This window comes from Nylanderia fulva, unplaced genomic scaffold, assembly GCF_048542155.1.
Source record: "Nylanderia fulva isolate GAGA-0341 unplaced genomic scaffold, ASM4854215v1 Scaffold22, whole genome shotgun sequence".
NCBI lineage: Eukaryota > Metazoa > Arthropoda > Insecta > Hymenoptera > Formicidae > Nylanderia > Nylanderia fulva.
This window is the reverse complement of record NW_028190285.1, coordinates 1,211,465-1,230,417: the sequence shown is the minus strand read 5'-3', so window position 1 is coordinate 1,230,417 and position 18,953 is coordinate 1,211,465. Positions and strand designations below refer to the sequence as shown.

Below are 18,953 nucleotides of genomic sequence, written 5' to 3'. Positions count from 1 at the left end.
AAAGAAAAATGTATCCCAGATGTTCCGCGGATCCAAATCTAGTGATTGCAGTTGATTCGTTTAATGACATTCGATATTAACGCAATTGCACTTGTTGATCCGATTATCTGCCGCTAATTTTTTACAAATTTTCTTTGCAAACAGACGAATTTTGGAAAAAAGTATCAATTATAAATCCATTCTTGACAATTGCTAACTAAAAATAATATATAATAAAAAAATACAATTTGATTTTAGTAAACTTTTAAAAGAAATTACACAAAGGATTTAATATATTTTTATAGACAAACTTGTTCCCTAGATTTTAAAATAAAAGATAATTCGGTCAAGATACTCTGAAGTATTGATTGCACGTTAAAAACATCCATTTATGTTCTTTCTCTCTTATATAGAATTAAAAGTATTAAAAAATCCATTATCTTCTAATCAATAATTTCTAATCCGATTATCTCACAGCTAATAAAAGCATAATGTCAAATTCATTTTTAGTTTGATTTTTAATAACCGTAATCGGCTTAATCTCTATTAGCTTCAATGTGAAGCAATTACGATTCGTTAGATTGCTGTTTCTAGAAAAAACTGTTGGATCTCGACTATCTATATATTATCCAGGATGCAGCAATGATAAAACGTAGCAGAGATAATTGTTGCGTCCAAAGTGTGAACAGATAAATTAATAATCGATCGAAAGAGATGCGCTCGTACGTCACAAGTGGAATTAAATCGAAAATATTTGAAAGCGAGCTTGAATGCGATTAAGGAAACGATTATCGATATATGGCTTCTGAACAGGTCGAACAAAGTCGTATTATATTGCGAGCCTGTTACGGGCGATTTGTTTTCATAAACGATAACGCGGTGAGATCGTATAGACGCTAAATTTAGCGTGCCTATGTTATGACGATCGAAGCCTTGAGGTGATAAGAGATAATCAATATACTTTATTCTCATCATTATATTCATCAAGGAATTTGTCATTTATAGAAGGTACGGATATTCTATAAACAACGCTATGATCGATAAATCTCGTGAGACTTATAATTTTTTGATCACAAAAAGTGGTGCGATAAAATCCATAGAAAGCCAAAAGCGTGTTAGCTGAACTCAAGCATATAACACTATTAGATCCTGTCTAAAACGATAAGGAATAATATCACAGCAACAGATTCTGAAGATCTCTCCGTCAGCTATTCAACGAACCAATCACATTTCTAGGCTAAAACCATTTCGCATTAGTTGACCTTGACACGTAGAAAAAGCAGCTATGCGATACCGATCAAGTTCAGTGAAAAAGTTACAAGATATCGATTAAAAAGCTTTGAACTTTCAAATAATGTGCAAATGTGAGAATCTATGTCACTGATGGAAACGTTAATTAGTCAAAATATTCAGCTGTTATATACACAAAAATTTCAATATTCATGAATAATTTTACCAGTCACTTTCAAGACAGAACACATTCTTCGAAGCTCGTAAGTAAACGATATTAGTTCTCTTCCATCGATACGTCATATCGTTTATCAGACATTTATAGGTCAACAACCCAACGATCGCTAATGTGAATTCAGGGAAGGTTGGTAAAATCAGGTCATCAGTCTCCAAGAAGGAAAGCACTTCGAAAAGACACTCTTGGCGCTCATCAGAAGTGATCCGACATCTCGCCAAAATTCGAGCAAGGTCTACGGCCTGGCGACCCGTTTTCGCGTGGACACTATCCCGACCTTCATCTTCTTCCGTCCGTTTCCACAAGTATGCGAACTCTTTCTCTCTGTCGAGTCTCTCTCTCTTTCTCTCTCTCTCTCACAGTGCGGTAAAGAAGCAGCGAAAGAGCGGAACGGCTGAGGAAAGCTGAAGAAGCGTTCGTGACGGAAGGAAAGAGAAGAGAAAGAGAGAGAGAGATAGAGAAATAAGAAGAAACCTCGAGAACAACCTCAACTGGCATCTCGAACGCAAAGAGAGGTAGCGGCAGCACAACGTGCAGACAGGAAGCGTTACCTCGAACGATGGTCGTGACTGGCCAATCGGAAGCATCTAGTCGCTTACAACACCACATATCGCCGTAGGATAAACACGGGGATATCGATGAAGGACGCGTCAAGCGAAAAGGAAAAACCTCTGAACGACTGGTCGAGAAATTTTTTTTCCCCCGGACACGCGGACTCTGGTCTTGCTCGGAAGGTGGAGCGCAGTGAACCCCTGGCTAGCCTGGCTGGCTGGTGTCGCGACGCTGCGCGGCGCCGACGATACGTGGTCGATAGATGCGACGCGACAGGTCGGGTGGTTTTCCCCGGTTTTCACACACCGCATTATGGCAGTTCGCGCGGCAGACCAGAAGATGGTGTTGCTGAGAGCAACGCGGACGGCCCCGCGAGGACCTTGAGACGCTACATCGAGCGATGCAACGTCGGCGATGACGTTGGTGTGAGCTTGGAAGGCCATCGATTTCTCTTCGGCATCGTGCTTACCGACCGCGAAGTCAAACGAGATATTTATACAGCGGAAGCAAATTTCAATTGGACTCGTCTTATCGAGAGAGCGATTAATACGGAAAAAGTTCCCTTGCGTAGCATCGCGAATCAAATCAAATGGATTATACATATTTACATACATGAATTAATAATTCAAAAATAATTGCACTAATTTAGTAAATTATATGAGCATATCAATATAATTTATAAATATATAATAATATATAAAACATAAATGTCGTGGGTAATTTATAATATTAAAAAAAAATCATGCATTCTCATCTTCTAGAACTAGGTTTATGTGTCACGATTTATATTTGAATGATTTCAATTATGTATCAGCTAGAATAAAATCTGACAGAAGAACACACACATATATTATTCTAAGTTTAAATCATGCCAGACGGAAACTTAAGATTCAAAGGTAAAACTTTCGCAATGGTTCGTTAAGATCTCGGCTAAAGATTCAAAGAGCAGTTAAACACAATTCTATCTTATGGATGGCTCGCGAGCGTATTGTAATTTCGAAGGAGTGAATTCGAAACTATCCTCGTGGGATTGCCGAGATTGGCTGCGAAGCTTCGATTAATCGATTTATGGATTCGACCTAGCGCCTCGCAGACGGATGCCTTCTCGCATGACGGCGAACAAGTGAAACCGTCATCGATTTATGTACATTTCTCTCTGATTCCCATCCCACAACCACGGGCGATAACGCAAGCGAAGCATTGCAGCTCAACCTTAAAACCTTTCTCTCTCTCTCTCGAATCTTCGCCGACAGCCTCTGACAAAATCTAATCAACGAAGACCTTTTTAATTCGCAGAACTGCTCGAGCGAAACCGTGCGAAGAAGCGAACAATGCTACATAAACTCGAGACAACTTGCACAAAGTAAAATCAGCATTCTCGCTCACTGCCGAAAGCTGCGAACTATAACGACTTAATAACGTGTCTTCGCGGTTCGCAAATTATGCACATACAGCCTACTAATTTTGTTAAATTATAAAACTTGTATTGCGAAACCTGTATTTTATTCTCAAAACGATATGATGCCGGCATTGAGATTCTGCTCTCTTCAGATAAAAAAATTAATAAATATATATCTATAGGATATATATATATCTGCATCGATAAATAATTGCAACGTGCGAATAAAAAATATAATTACCAATTTTCTTGCAATTTATATTTGAAGAAAAAGAATATAATTTGAATGTTAAACATTGAAAATAACATTGTCGTAATACAATCCATAAATTACAACATTTCAATATATTTAAATATGATAAATCATAGGAAACTTGTATCGCCCGACTATTATATGTATAGACACGCGCTGTCGCGTTCACGAGATTGCTTCAAAGTATTTATCTTTTTATTCCGTCGAGGTTGAACCGCAGATTGGGGTTCTAGGAAATCAGCTAGTATTCCCGAAGGGTGAATCCGATGTTTGACACGAAAGCAGACAGGCGCTAGCGGAGCACGAAGAAGCTGGTTGGGCTCGTTGGAATCGCGGCAGGATTAAACGGGCAAATTACGGGTTTGCAGCGGATCTCGAGAGAAGGAGGAGGATGAGAAGAGAGAAGAAAAAAAAGGTTCGAAAGAGAGAAGAGGAGGCTCGAATGGCGAAAATAAAGAAAGCGGAGGACAAGACGTCTCCCAGCGAATTCCACAGGTTATACGCGGGGCACCAGCGAATTTATTACATCCTCGGGACCCCCGGTGTAATTATCCTCGTGCCGAAATCCTCGAACGCATGTCCCCGAACGCGCGGCGCAAGGCGATCGCGGATAAATTTCTTTAAATAAGTTTCCAAGCGTCTTCTCGGTAATGAGAAGATTTCTTTCGGTGTAACCGGACGCGCCGAAAATATTCTCGGTATATTCTCGCGATTCGTAAACATTTGGAAAATAACATCGAATATTTTTTTTTCTTCATACGAAGAAACAAATTTTTATATACAGAATATCGTTCAATTGATCTGTAGATAGTTACGTAAGAATTTCTGTGAAATTTAAATATTCAGAGAGAGACCTGTATCCTCGTCTTTCAGAAGCCTGTCCATCTTACAAAAGATGGACACGCCGCATTCCATGAAAGCTAAATATACCCGGGGCACGCATAGTTTCCGCGCGCGAATCTCGCGGTTGAGAGAACAACACCAAGATAATCTCCAAACTCCCCCTATAGTATATCCTCTTATCTGTGTGAAATCGCGTGCGGATTAGCCGGATATCGAATGCGGAAACACGCAGTGATCGAATTAACGATGTGTGAATTAGGGACGCCGAGCACTATCGACATGTGTTTGTTGTAAACTATAGAGGTTTCCAAATCGGATAAATTTCGTGACCGAGATCAGAGAAAATAAAAAACACTCTTTTATAGACTTTTCGAGAAACGATGCTACGTTAAAATATTATTGCGAAATAATTGATTAACAATGTTTTTCATATCTCAAAAAGAAGAGGGAAGAATTATAATTTTCTAAAAATAATTTAACACAAAAATCTTTGACATAAATATATATGTGCAGATAATTCTCATTAATTCTTTTTTCGTTACAAAAATTTGTATTGCTAATCCAATCAGATTCTCAGGTATATATTCCATTAGCTTAGCAAGTTTGGGAACCTCTGTCAGGTATGACGGAACCGGTAGCATCTGCCGAGTACATTCGAGTGACGAAGAAACATGAGAACGCGTCGCTATTATCTTAATGAAAAGATCCACCCGTTAACTGCTGTTAACCCTTGCCCGACCAGAGTACGCGTGAAATTGCATTCGTAGTTTTTTCCTAGGATACCGGTTTTCAGAAGACGAACGCGACCGCGCTTCGATACGCATTTCGTCGACAGGACAGTTGATTATGCCGTTACCTCGCGTACAACTTGAAAGAGTTATATTAGACGTAAAGTTCAACAACTTACAAGACAGATGTGTCAGAATGCGAAAAGCAAATACACTATTTCTCATTTCGATGAACGCAAATCCAGATGTACATCGAATATACTTATAATCGTAAATATATATTTGAGGATTCCTTAAGTTTTAATCTTTTTTATATTTTTCATAAAGATATTTTATATCTGTTTTTATTGATTAAAAGATAAAAAATTGAGATAGCGGTGTCTAAAAAAATTGCTTAGTATTCTAAATATATATATATATATAAATGATAAAGATATTTATCCAGAAAATATGTTTGTATCGTAGCTTATAAATATTGATATATGCGCGCGTGTGTATGCCACTGCAATCCTTTTAAAAATTATTTTTGTACTCTCTCTCTCTCTCTCTCTCTCTCTCTCTCTCTATCTCGTTTTCTTTAATAATATAGATATATGCATAAAAAAATCACTTGTCATTAATTTCCGTCGATTGAAAAATATGATGAACAATAAAAGCGACGAGCTCGCTGGTCCTCGGACAGCTCGATTTATCGAGAACAGCAATTGACTTCTAGCGGAGAAGTAGTTTGGCAAGATCATTATCGCTTGTAAATCGTCATCACGCTCGTGGATCCGCTACTGGTTTCACTATACAGTTTTTCCGATCGTCGCGCGTACTTTCGCGATAAAATCCTATCTCGATCACGGCCATTATTTATGATTTATTACGAGATGTGGCAACTCGTTTCGGATCCACGTGGATGAGAGTAAACACGAGTTTCGCCGTGTAAGGCAGCTCGTAAAAGCCGCTTGTCGCAGCCAAGATGGAAAACAAATAGCTTCAGAAAAAAATTTTTATGCTTTTATATGTCAAGACGTAGGAGAGTAAGTAAAATATTTGCAGTGACAGGAAACACGGTAGATTTTTGTCAAGATTAATGATGTAATGTCAGTTATGATGTTCACGGGTAAATTGAGAATTTCAACAAATTGCTGTTCGCGTATTACAAGTCGATTTTAGTCATTTCTAGATTTCTTGTGTTCAAATTATAATATATACGAATTAAAATGCATGACTACAGCATTTCAACAAATTTTTTCACAAATTCTTGAAAATAGGTTCAACATATATTTTTACAATTGTGTATAACTTTATTTATGATTTTTGAATTACTCAATCAAATATACTTTAGACTCAGAAAATTAATTTATTATTTAAAGTACTGATTAACGAAAGCTACATATATTAAAGCTCATATATTTCATAAAAACAAAAAATTTCCTAGTCTTTCGTACTCTTATAAATTTTATTAGAATGTTAGCAATCGTATACGAAAGAAAAATTAGATTCTTTGCACGTGCGTCTTGAAATAACATAAAAGCAAGAATGACACACGTAGCTCCAGGCTACTCTATCGGCTCGAGACGTATGTCGGGAACGAACCCTGCGGAAAAGCAAAACGCGCATGTTGGCTATTTTCGCGTCTGGGCTTTCCAGAACACTCAGCAGACTGCTACAACTGCATTCCACTCGAGTAAGTTTGATACTTTTTTTGGGACAGCAGTGGCACGTCATTATTGATATTTTAGACCTACAAATATCTGGATTCATATCTCAATTAAGATAAAAAATTTCTAAGCACTATTAAAGTGAATATTGTTCTCTATTCTCATTGTATAATTTTATGTAGCTATTTCTTTAAGTTTTTCGTGCTTGACTCTTTTGTGATAATTCGTTGTATTTACTCATATTAATATGAATTAATATAAGTGCAATTTTTAATATCCTTACTTTACATATTTATTGCAATGCAAAATATATTTTTGAATATAAATAGAATTCAGTCCGAAAACTTTTTTATTCCAGAAATATTGCATAAGCATGAAGAAGATAAGCTTTTTTTCTAATTAAATAGTGTTTAAACTTTCGTAAAATTTAGAGTTGGAAATATGCTCCTTCTTCAAGGACAACGTATGTTTCAAGGTTCCACAAAAAGTACAAGTTCAAGGCGAGTTACGAAAACGGAAGTATGTTGGTGAGCGCCAGGAACGAGGAGCCAGCATGGCTCGCGAAAGAAAGAGCGAACAAATCGAGCGCACTTTGCCACACGATATTAAAATAACTGTAATCAATTGCGAGTTCGGTATCAATCGATAATATTATGAGCGTTTGTACGTTTTAGCACGAAATAAACAGAATTCGATATCTATATTTAAATTGAAATCATAAAAGTATAATATATTATTTCAAAGAAAACATATATAAAAAATGTATGCAAAACTTATGTAATGTCAAAAGAGCAGATACATGTTTTTTTACGTTTTATCAAAAATTGAAGAATCAAGAATAATACAAGAAATATCAGAACTTTAAATTTAGAATGTTATATAACAACAAAATATTAAGTATCTGGTAAATATTAAAAACTCTCGATCAATTTATTCTTACAGAAGAATCGAAAAAATATATTGACGTCTTCGATAATTTACGTTAAAAACAGGCATGCTTTCGCCTTATACGATACGTAATAATATTGACCTCTGAAGCTGCATCTCATAATCTTTTAATATTAGTCGAGAGGCGATAATCATACGTTACACTCGCGGATATGCGTTTTGAAAAGGTCATGCAAGGCAAGAGGTTTCATTTAGCGGTCAAACTGCGAATTCCATTTGCGACTCAATATTAATTTGTCGATCGTTTAAAATATAAAAGGACGAATGATCTCGAGAGATTAAATTTCATATGTACATTTTACCTCTGCAAAAAATTCCAAGAGTTATGAAATCTATACTATATACACAAGTCAGATTTAAATTAATTAAAAATAAAAAATCTTTATTTTTAAATGATTAAGATAAAACTGATTACAAATTAATAAAAAAAATATATGAACTAATTGAATAAATTTGCAATATTTTGTAATACTTAATTCATTTGAATTCATAAATCTCATGTAATAATGAGACTAAAACTTATATTATGGAATATTATAATTGCAAATCAATGTTAAAGTCGCTCGATACACAATGATTGAATGAAGAAGCAGGAAGTGCATGCAGAGCATAAATAATAATAAAAATTGCAGAGTGCAACGAGAAAGAACGACTGAAGATATATCAGTGCAAGTATGTTCCCCAATGAATTTGTCTGCGCAAAAAAGTTCAGTTTATCGCGACGACGGCGGTGAATTATTTCGAGCTTTTACTCGTAAAAGCTGTGACTAACCGTCGTCGTCGGCGAGATTCTTCGAGTTCGTAAATGAGTCATTTCTATGTCGTCGGGTTATTGCAAGCTTCCGCCGAGCTCGGTGAATGAACCGACACCTGCGAGATCGGCGAAAGATCGAACGTATATCTTCCTAATAGTCGGTAGATCGAGCAAGGAAAATCGATAATTATGCGGAGCTGTTCGGTAAAATTAATAGAGATACTCTATGACCTCAAGGATTCTGGCATTCTTACGCAAAATGCAACAACGGAAATAGATGTACTTCGGGCATAGAAAATTGATAATTAGGTGCAAGCCGTCCAATAAACTTGTTAAAAAAACTTTAATCTATTTGATATCACGTTCTTTCGAATCGCGATATACGAGTAGATATGATGGCGAGTGTGGCAAATTAATAATTATATAATATACAATGCACGCTAAAATCGTGAAAAGAGGTACTTTATATATAGCTTCGAATTTATATAATCTACTTAGAGAAGAGAAACTTTGCTTTCATCGAGTAGGTATTTTTTTTTTAAATCATGCATGGAATATTAAAAATGTCAGATACTTGTTAAGTGTGAAAAATCGATAATTATGATGTACAACGTGCGTCTCAAAATTGATGATTATCTTATTATAATATATTTTCTATGCAAGAATTTGTATTTAACGACGACGCGTACCAGATTAAATTTCACGCTACTCAAGTTTTATACACACTTTTTTTGTCATGTGATTAATTTGCAAGTAGGTGTTATTAATCGGAAATATTTAAGCGTAACATATCGGCAAAATTTACTAACGTAATAGAACAAGATTACGCAAAGCTCACCAAGTGTTACATTAAACCCATTAAGAGATCATTGAACGTGTTATATTGTATTTAAATTTTACGGTATCTGAAATCGTCAAATAACATCGATTATTTGATTATTTCATTTCATATAAAACATGTGAAATAAAACCAAGTTTCAAGTAATAAGTATATGCAACTTATTAGCAGTGTCATTCTGCCATTTTGATAAATGCGACTTTGGCGCGATTTAAATGCAAGGTATCATTTATTAGAAACCACGATTCACCACTAGGAAGGGAATATTTCAATGTCATCATTCTTCCTCTATTATCGCATACAATAAAAATAACCATAAAGTGCATGGAACCCTAAAAATTAAATGTGCATTTTGTAATTGCAAGTACGATTCTTAATCCTTTTAGGCTCGAGTAAGCTTTAAATAGCTGAAAGCTCGTAAGCGGGTTTAGTTGCGCCTACTGACGGTTAAGTTGGATAAAATACGCGAGGTAACCAATCGCGGAAGTGCGCAGGTTGAACATAAAGTTTCGGAGACAATGAAGACTGACGTGCGCGAAGTAATAACGGTGTAAGATTAATGTTATAGATCGTATCGAAACAGGATTGCTGTTGAGACGCTCGCGCCTCTCTAGCTACCTTGTATATCTCTTGAAGAGACGTTCAAAAAGTTTTATATGATTGTAAAGTCAATTTCATTGGATAGAAAATTTTTCTCTGCGCGCAATATAATAATTTATAAATACTTGATATTGGTTAAAACCATGATTCTCGCGAATTCCAAGAAATATACGATATTTTGGCGAAATATATTATTCTTTGAATTTTAAAGAGCGATAATTTATTTGAATTGCTGAACGAAATGAAAGGGGCATCGTTTCAGCTTAAGTGCGGTTTTCATCTTCTCGCGGCATGCGTTATTAATATCTGCTCAATAGCTTCCGGCGACATTCTCACGTGGCAATGATTTGACAGTGTAGACTCGTTAAGTAACGCTTGAGTTTCTATGAGGTCGAGTAACGTCTATGATAGCTAGAAATTGGCCAAAGGATTCGTTGTCAATTATAAGAAAAAAAAGAAGAAAATTGCACGATGAAATTTCCATCGCATACGAAAAATGTATCTTTGAAAAAAATTTAAGTATGCACTCTTATTATTATATCGTCAAATTCAAACACTATATAATCATTATTAAAACTCTAAATTCACAGAATAAAATGGGAGATTATTATAAATATAATTTATATAATTGTATAATTATATAAATTATTATTTACAAGTAATTTCAATTTATATGATTATATATTTTATATATAATTTTATAATGTAGAATGCTACGATTAAAGTCCCTTTAATTTTCAGAAAATATTTTATTGATGATATTACTTTATTTCAATAGATTTTAAATTTTCGTTTTTGTATATATTTCTACATCCAAAAAAATTAAAATTTATCTCGAATTATGCTACAAAAATAATTATCTCATTTTTCTCGAAATTTCAGAAATTTTGTATTAACTTTATGTTCACGAAGACTCTAATATTGAAAATATATAATATTAAAAATAGCTTTGCAGAAGTTACAACAAAATCATGATTTGTCCATCGGTCCAGCGACCTAGACCGACTGGAGCGACGAGTTCACGAGAGACCTTCACCTCGACCTTGAAGAGCACCGACCGTCCTAGCAAAGGTGAACCAGACGGATGAACGGTGTACCTTTAACAGCATGAGTAGTCCGCTCGGTTCGCGGTAAGTATAATGCGTGATTTCCACGCTTATGTAAGCTCGAACGTTTTCTTGCGGACACGTCATCGTGTCGCTAATGTTATAGTCTCGTCACCGTTTCATCCGTTCATCTGATGCCGCGACACGTTAATAAAAACGATATTAGGCACGGTTCCTTCGTTCGTATAGCATTCTTTTATAGTATATCTCGCTTCAATTAGAAATGCTTTTTTTTCTACCGCATTTAAAATGTAATTTTCCCACGAATAAATTACATATTTTTTTACGTGAGTAAAAAGTGTCAGCAATGTATGCAATATTTTTTCCCTTTTAAATAAATATATTTAAAATCATAAAATGTATAAAATATATGTAAATGTGTGTAAATATAAAATTTTGTTTTTTATTTCATTTAAAATAATTGCAAAAAAATCTTGAGAATTTTTTCTCCACTATACATTTAATTACTCAGCTATTAATAGCATTAATAACATGATGTAGAAAAAAGATAGTTATAAACCAATGAGCCAATTTCTAACGGACATTAATCAGAAGGATGATTCACGGGTCAGCAAGCAATTATTAAAGTGATCTTTATTAAAGCGATCGTGCAAACAGCCGTCACACTTTCTAACCACGTGCCTTTTTTTTCATCGTGTACCTACATCCGTTTTATTTCCGAAAACTTGAATTTAATAGCATCATCAGTCATTTTATAGTGCAACTTTGCCATTATAGAAAGACCACCCATGAAACAAACCAGGCAAACAGGTCGAAAGGGAACTCAATCGAATTTAGTGTAATTAGCGATAATTAACGACGTAAATCATTTGTCAGGATACTTAATTCATACAAGAATTATATGAGCAACAATTTATAATTTGTGGTGTACTATGTAAACTACGCATTACGTATCACAATTTAAAAAACAATAAAAATTTGTGACATAGTTCTAAAACAGAAAAAAGACGATTTTGTTGTTTAAAAAAATGTTCTCTACAATATAATCAGTATATCTTTAAAAAAAAATCAGTAATTCTATGATAAATTTATTTTAGATCAAATTTTCCACCATGTTTTTAAAGCGATTATCTCACGGATTTATTATTATAGAACGATTTATTTACGAAAACTTCTGCTGAAGTTGTCTCTCGCGTTTCTATTGTTTCCCGCGATATTATCAAATCGTTGAGCACGTGTTCTCGCTAATAACAACCGAGCCGAATTGAAGAAGAAACGACGTGACGCATCGCGCCTTTCTATGGTAAAGTGCGTTTCGATTTGCATCTTTTCTCACTATTGTATGTATCTTCCCACGAGAGAGACGCAAATGCAACCACGCCGAACGCGAAGACGACGACGACGACGAAGACGACGACTGCAACATTATCCTCTACGTGTCCGACCGACATCTTTACGTCGGAGATCTTTCCTTTTACGTAACGCAATCGGTGATATTATCTTACACTGGAAATATTTTAAATATCTGGATTCGCTCGGGATAATATTTTCGCTGCATCAAATTTTATTTTTTAAACACCGCTTTCTCGCGAAAAATTTTGATCTCGAAAAATTTGTCTCGATAATAACGACACCTGTTTCTGAAAACAACATCCTCCATTAATCGATCTCGCTCGGACACGCAACGATCAATTTTCGCAGTGAGGTGTACAGGCCAGAAGTACCGCGAAAGCAGTACTGTCACACCCAACTGACTAAAGTGACGTTAAGTGGGCCTTCGCGTTTTAACATCATTGGCCTCTGCACGTTAGCGCGTTGGCCGTGCCGGATAACTTGTTCCAGTCGCACTATGCATATATGTCTGCCATGTTTATGTAATCGCGTAATAAGACGTGGGCGAGGTCGACTGATTCGTTATTCCCCATTGGTGTTCTTCAAGCAGACATGAAAGAATCTACCCGAGGAAGCGAAGAAATCGAGAAAACTATTATTTTTCGTGACAGAACTTTGTACGAATCTAAAAAAAATTGATCTCCTTCTTTCGAAATGTATGTTTTTCAAGATAATTTATAATTCATTAAATTAAAAAAAAATATTTAGAATAAAAAAGCAAATCGAGTTTGTAGAATTTGGATAAAAATTCAATTTAAAATAAATTTGTGATATTAGTAAACACTATTTTGTGTTATAAACTTTTCGTGCATCTCTGTAATAAAAATTTAAAAAAAAATTAAATTTGAGTTTTAATTTCGAATATGTTACACCAAATATCTTAAAACTCTACTATGCAGTTCTCAATGACCAAGACTTCCGTCTTAATCCCGATGAACAATGAATCACGAAGCACAACGAAAGTCGACGAGGGTGAACGACCGTAGCGGACAATCCGTGCTCGCGGATATAAAACGTTCCGGGCGATTTCCTCATTTGTTGTTGGTATTTGATTCGCTGTGACGATTGCACAAGGGTCCGGTGCAAGAAGAAGAAAGCCTCAAGGCGAGACAGAAAATACGTGGGTGGTTTTCGAGCGAAAGAAGGCTGGAAGGTATGGTTTCGCAAATGAAGAAGGTTCCTTTGTCGCAACACGTGTCGAGGTATTATGTCAACTTCCTTTACAGGAGGAACAGATATCATTCCAGCGAACCTTTATTTTCTATTGATTGTCAATGGTAAAGTGTCGCTATTGATAAGAAAAGAAGAAGCAATTGCCATTTATCAAGATTTTTCGCTCGAAAAATTCCTATATCGATAAAAAACAGAAATTTTATTTATTTATTATATATAATTATTTATGAAATAGAGTCAGACTACTGTAAACTGTAATAAATAAGCGTGTTACATATCGGCGCGAATGTATGCTCTTCGGAATTATCGCGCTGCAATTAGAATTATGGCCGACGATTTATCTACAACCAGCATCTCGCCAGAAACAAATTACCGCGAACACATTCTATGATCGTTTATCACACCGTTAAGAAATCTGTCGACCAAGCCTACGTACATCAGTTTCCATTGGAACATCGCGCGATTGACTACTATATATTATATACGTGAAATCTACTTTCCTGAAATTACGCCGCGCCCAACAAAGAAATGAAATCGTGCTACATATGTATATTGTTTAATTAAAATACTAATCCATCACAAAAAGTGAACAGACGAAAAAGCCACACCTTTTTGGAGATATTGCTAAATATGGAAAGACTTTCATTTAATTTGATAAAGACGTTCATTTGATTTTTGCTCGTATTTCTGATGTTTATATAGGATATCGATAAAAATTGTATAATCCATATTTCTATTTAAAAGCTTAATTATATAGTCAAAAAGATCTTTAATTTCTAATTTTGCAACTTAGCTATTTTTGCCTGAATACTAAAAATAGAAATATTCTGAATTTGATCTTTAGAGTCTCTGATGATCGAGAAAAAGTATATACCTGGAATATCCCGTACATATACATATGTATATGTAGAGTATCACAATCGCGAGAACGATTAAAAAGTTCGCGCGCTAGCCGCGAATGAACTTGGAATGTAATTAAAGAAAATTTAACGAACCTTTTATCGTTATCCGGAGTTGCCGTTCAGAAAATTAGTCGGACACGCTCAAGGAAGCTCATCGTTTCCGCGAGGTCTTAATCTCGTTCTGCCACGAAATCGAAGAATTCGCCACGGCGATCTCTCGCCGTTCTCTCTTCTCATAGATCGTTTCGCGTTTATATGCACTTGTACGCCGTTGAATTTATGTTCAGCGCGCGAGAGATAGTAGTCATTATAAAACAATTAAAAGTTCGATTCGCGGATGTACACAAAGACGATTGCATATCGTTGTGTAAACAAAAGGCAAAGAAATTTGCAATTGATATGTGTTGTAATACCGTATACTATACATATTTGAATTAAATTAAATTTCATCATTAAACTTTTATATCAAACATTGTATCACACCGAGATGAGAAAGATAATTTTTTTTCCGCACATGCATAACATAAACGTTTGTAAAAACGATCTCTAGCTTCCTTCCGCTATAATCGTACCGAAACATGTTACAGCGCGTGCGGCCTCGCACGCGTTGAAATTATGCGTCGTTGAATTATGAATGGCACGGGATAATGGAAATAATTAACGGCGTCCAATTTGCAGATACTAATGAAGAGTCGGCGAGACGCGGTTTCCTGCTCGCATTAATGCGCATATTTAGCCGTCGGGAGAATTCTCGGCCGCGCGCCGCACAAGATGCACTTATAACAAAGTCGTCTCAGCCCACTACTTGCTCCTCTTCGCGTAGCGAATTCGCACGCCATACGGTTCGATCGTGCGGTTCGCGGCTAATATGCGACGGGAAAGGTGCATTTCGATTTCACCGGGTCGACGACGTGACCGTCGGTCGCGGGTGGGCAAAGAAAATTAACGGTAACGCGCGAATAACTGTTATTATACTTTCCGGAAGATGTGTCTATTAAGAGAATCCCACGTTCGATTCTTCCAAACGGTTAAGTCGGTAAACGCCGAAAAAAAAAATATGATTAAAATTTATCCATGCAAATAAAGAAGTTAAATGGTGTATAATTTTCAAGCAAAGATATCGAGAACATATATCACTCGTCTTTTCTTATTTATGTTTTAAAAAAATATAACATATTTCTAATATATATGTATAAGATTCAACTTTCTCCTCAGCTGTCAAGAGCAGAATAAAATATATTATTGAAATCATTGAAGAGGATAATGTATAAGAGCAGATCCGCGAGGAGATATGAGATTTATGGCAACATATGAGCGATTTATGCGTATATATATATATATATATACATAGATGTTCTCATAAATATTGCCGAGAAATGATAATTCGTAATAGCAAGTGACTTTTCGCGCGGAACCGTTTTCTCGCGGAACGAATTCCTGGCACGGATTCCTCGATCCGGCGAAACATGAAATGTTCGATGCACCTTCATCGACCCACCTATATCGTGGGAATCTATCACGCGAATCAAATCCACCTCCCACTGACTCGTACGCACACCGTTAATCCGCGGTGTCGAAGGTCTGAATGCGAGAATCAAGCGAGTAATACTGGCTGTTGCCGCTGATACTTTTTGACCCGCTTCTCTCTACAGGTTTCTTATATCGATGAATCAGACTGTCTATTCATTAAGCATTGAATGCTAAATAACTTTGCGCAAAGAAAGAACATGTGATTGTTGTTGTAGCGCTTTGCATTTTCCTACAACATGTTTCGACAGCATACATTTGTTCCAATAGAATTTCACTTGGATTTTTTGCTTACCTGGTTACGTTGATAATAATGATTATACTATAATACTGACATATAACCTGTCAGTAATAACGATTAAGTTACGAAAGAAGTCATAAATCTCGCTGAAAATTCGACCTGTGCGGAGCTCTTTAAAAAAGAAAAGATCTCCATCAAATTCCAATTGCAATTCTATCGCAATTCGCTCGATGTTATATTAATCAAACCGACTTCGCATCAATAGAATTCCATTATAATTAACTCGCATAACATATCGTTCATTCGATCAACGTTTAATTAATTAATCGATAGTTTCGCGCCGTTCTTGCGCTCGTGATAGAAAGATGCATTATTAATCAATCAGAGAAGAAACAAACTCACCACTTTGCAGGCAGATAACGACCATCGTATACGCAGCGCAAAATATTAATCACACTGAGTGACACTCACCTGAAACAAAAAGAAACAATATCCATTAATTTTATAGCGGAAATATATATATATATTTTCGAATAATTTTTCACGTACATTATTACGCGCCTTTCTTCTCTCCCTTTTGTGTATTATAATTCTTTCCAATAATAAAAACGACTATTGCAGGAAGCGTGCGTTAATAGCGAAACGTCGCCGCAAAACTCGCGCGATTAATGCTTCCGCCGCAATTGATGGTCGACGAGATATCGATCTGTGATATCCGCGATGCCTCGTATAGCGCGCAATGGAAGATAAATTCCAAAGTTGCCACAAAGCTACCTCGAACCGACGATTATATCCTAGCGACTCTTCCTCTACTCGGCTAGGCACGCCACAATATATGATTGTATACATATATATATCGCGTGAGCACGCAAGCCGCAAAACAGAATTCACGGGGGCGGTCGCGTGCGCACTTCGTTATATGTATGTTGGACTTCACGGTGAAGATCGCGAACGATAGAAGAAACGTTCAAGCGAGCTTCTTCGCGCGAGCGAGAATCGTCTCGCTATCTACCCTACATTTTGCATCCGTCATGAATACTCAGCATTTAACGGTGATGTTATACTCGTTACGCTGAAAAATCGCGTTAAATGCAGCACGTCGATTTAAGACTCGTGCTTCTCGGCGAGAACTTCCTCTTTTCGAAATCACATTAATTCATTTAAATAGCTGAAATATCTTTGCATGAATATGAATAAAAGAGGAATAAATATTTAAGGTTTCAATCACGGAAATGGAGATTAAAAAGGTTCTATAACAATATCTATTACATCATGCGAGAAATTCCATTTTTTATCTATTAAAAATGCAATTAAAAAGAAATTTATTTCTCGATGTATATAGATATTTCAGAGATACGTCAATTGTAAATCCTGAAATATATAACTATTATAATTTCATCAAAATATTGCCTGATATAATCTACTGTTAATTTATTGTCAAGCAGTATATATTTTATTGCGTGAAAGACCGAGAATTTTGAAATACAGCACACATTTAGGTATCTCGTTATACATGGATATGCAGGAAATTTAAAGAAAGCAATTTCTAATAATGTTTTAATATATATTATTATATTATAATTATATATATAAATAATTACTTATTTTCGATATTAATGACAGTGATGCTAACATTATAATTGTCGATGCAACTATGCGTTTTGCAACGTAAATAAACTTTTAATTAACTGCCTCACGATTCATCATTAAGCTGGCATTTTCAATACTTTCTTTTATGTTCGACTTAAACAAAATATGTGAAACAAACAACAACAATACCTGAATAACGGATTATTTTTTAATTATGACGAATATGAGTGAATTGCACTTTACAATCCGGTCTGAAAGGGAAAGCCAGCTGCGTTTTTCCAATGATCCGTAAAAAGCAATCCGAGAACAATGCATGATGCAAATACATCGGAGATCTCTCCTTTCGTGCACGTGGCCGGAAGGAGAAAGAGGCGAGAGCAAACATGTAATTCGTATTCTACCAATGCAAAACGCACATTGACCTAGGCCATGGGTTTATACACGCACACTAGTGCAACAAACACGTCATAACAAATGGATATAAATTCGCTGAAGTGAAACCATATAAAAAAAAAAAAAAAAAAAAAAAGAAATATTCACCTGTCATCGAGAAAAATATCAGCGACAGATTTTAAACTTACAAGATTGAGATATACACGAATCTGAATTTTAATATAATGTGATATTTTCTTATACTTTGAGAACGATATGCTGGATATTATTAAAATGCGTCCGTTCATCTTCAGCCTTCCGGACTTTCTCACGATTTTTGCGTCTTCGTGAGACGCATCTCCCGTCGAAAAATACTGATAAGCAGTCTCAACAATGTTCTATTGTGAAAAGCATGTTAGTTAGGTAATATGCGACGAAACGTCTTTTTCAGTTCTAAAGTCCTCCGCGCCTAGCATAATTAAGAACGCCTATGGCTAATCACCGAGAATAGCGCACGCTTAATTGGAAGAAATTGGTCGAGGTGATATTTCGCATCTCCGCAGCTTTCTCACTATAAATATACCATAATGCGGTCAGTCGCATTGTTAATTATAATCAGGGAAAGAATATCAATTTAAATATTACCACGATAAATTAACCATATAAGAAACAAAGCACGTA

General features: G+C 35.7%; 1 protein-coding gene across 5 annotated transcripts in view; it reads right to left on the bottom strand.

The window, feature by feature from the left end:
* The window catches only part of LOC114932668 (uncharacterized), a 158,408-nt gene that overhangs the window by 126,852 nt on the left and 12,603 nt on the right, over positions 1–18,953 (bottom strand). The window contains exon 1 of one of the 5 annotated variants that reach the window (XM_085482844.1): positions 16,713–16,781. The exons of 3 other annotated variants lie outside the window; for them this stretch is intronic. In XM_085482844.1, the coding sequence (XP_085338970.1) occupies positions 16,713–16,737 (25 nt within the window). In that variant the 5' untranslated portion in view covers positions 16,738–16,781. Of the gene's footprint in view, positions 1–1,995; positions 2,069–16,712; positions 16,782–18,953 lie in introns of those variants that run through there. One more of the 5 variants, XM_085482842.1, reaches the window with a different exon arrangement.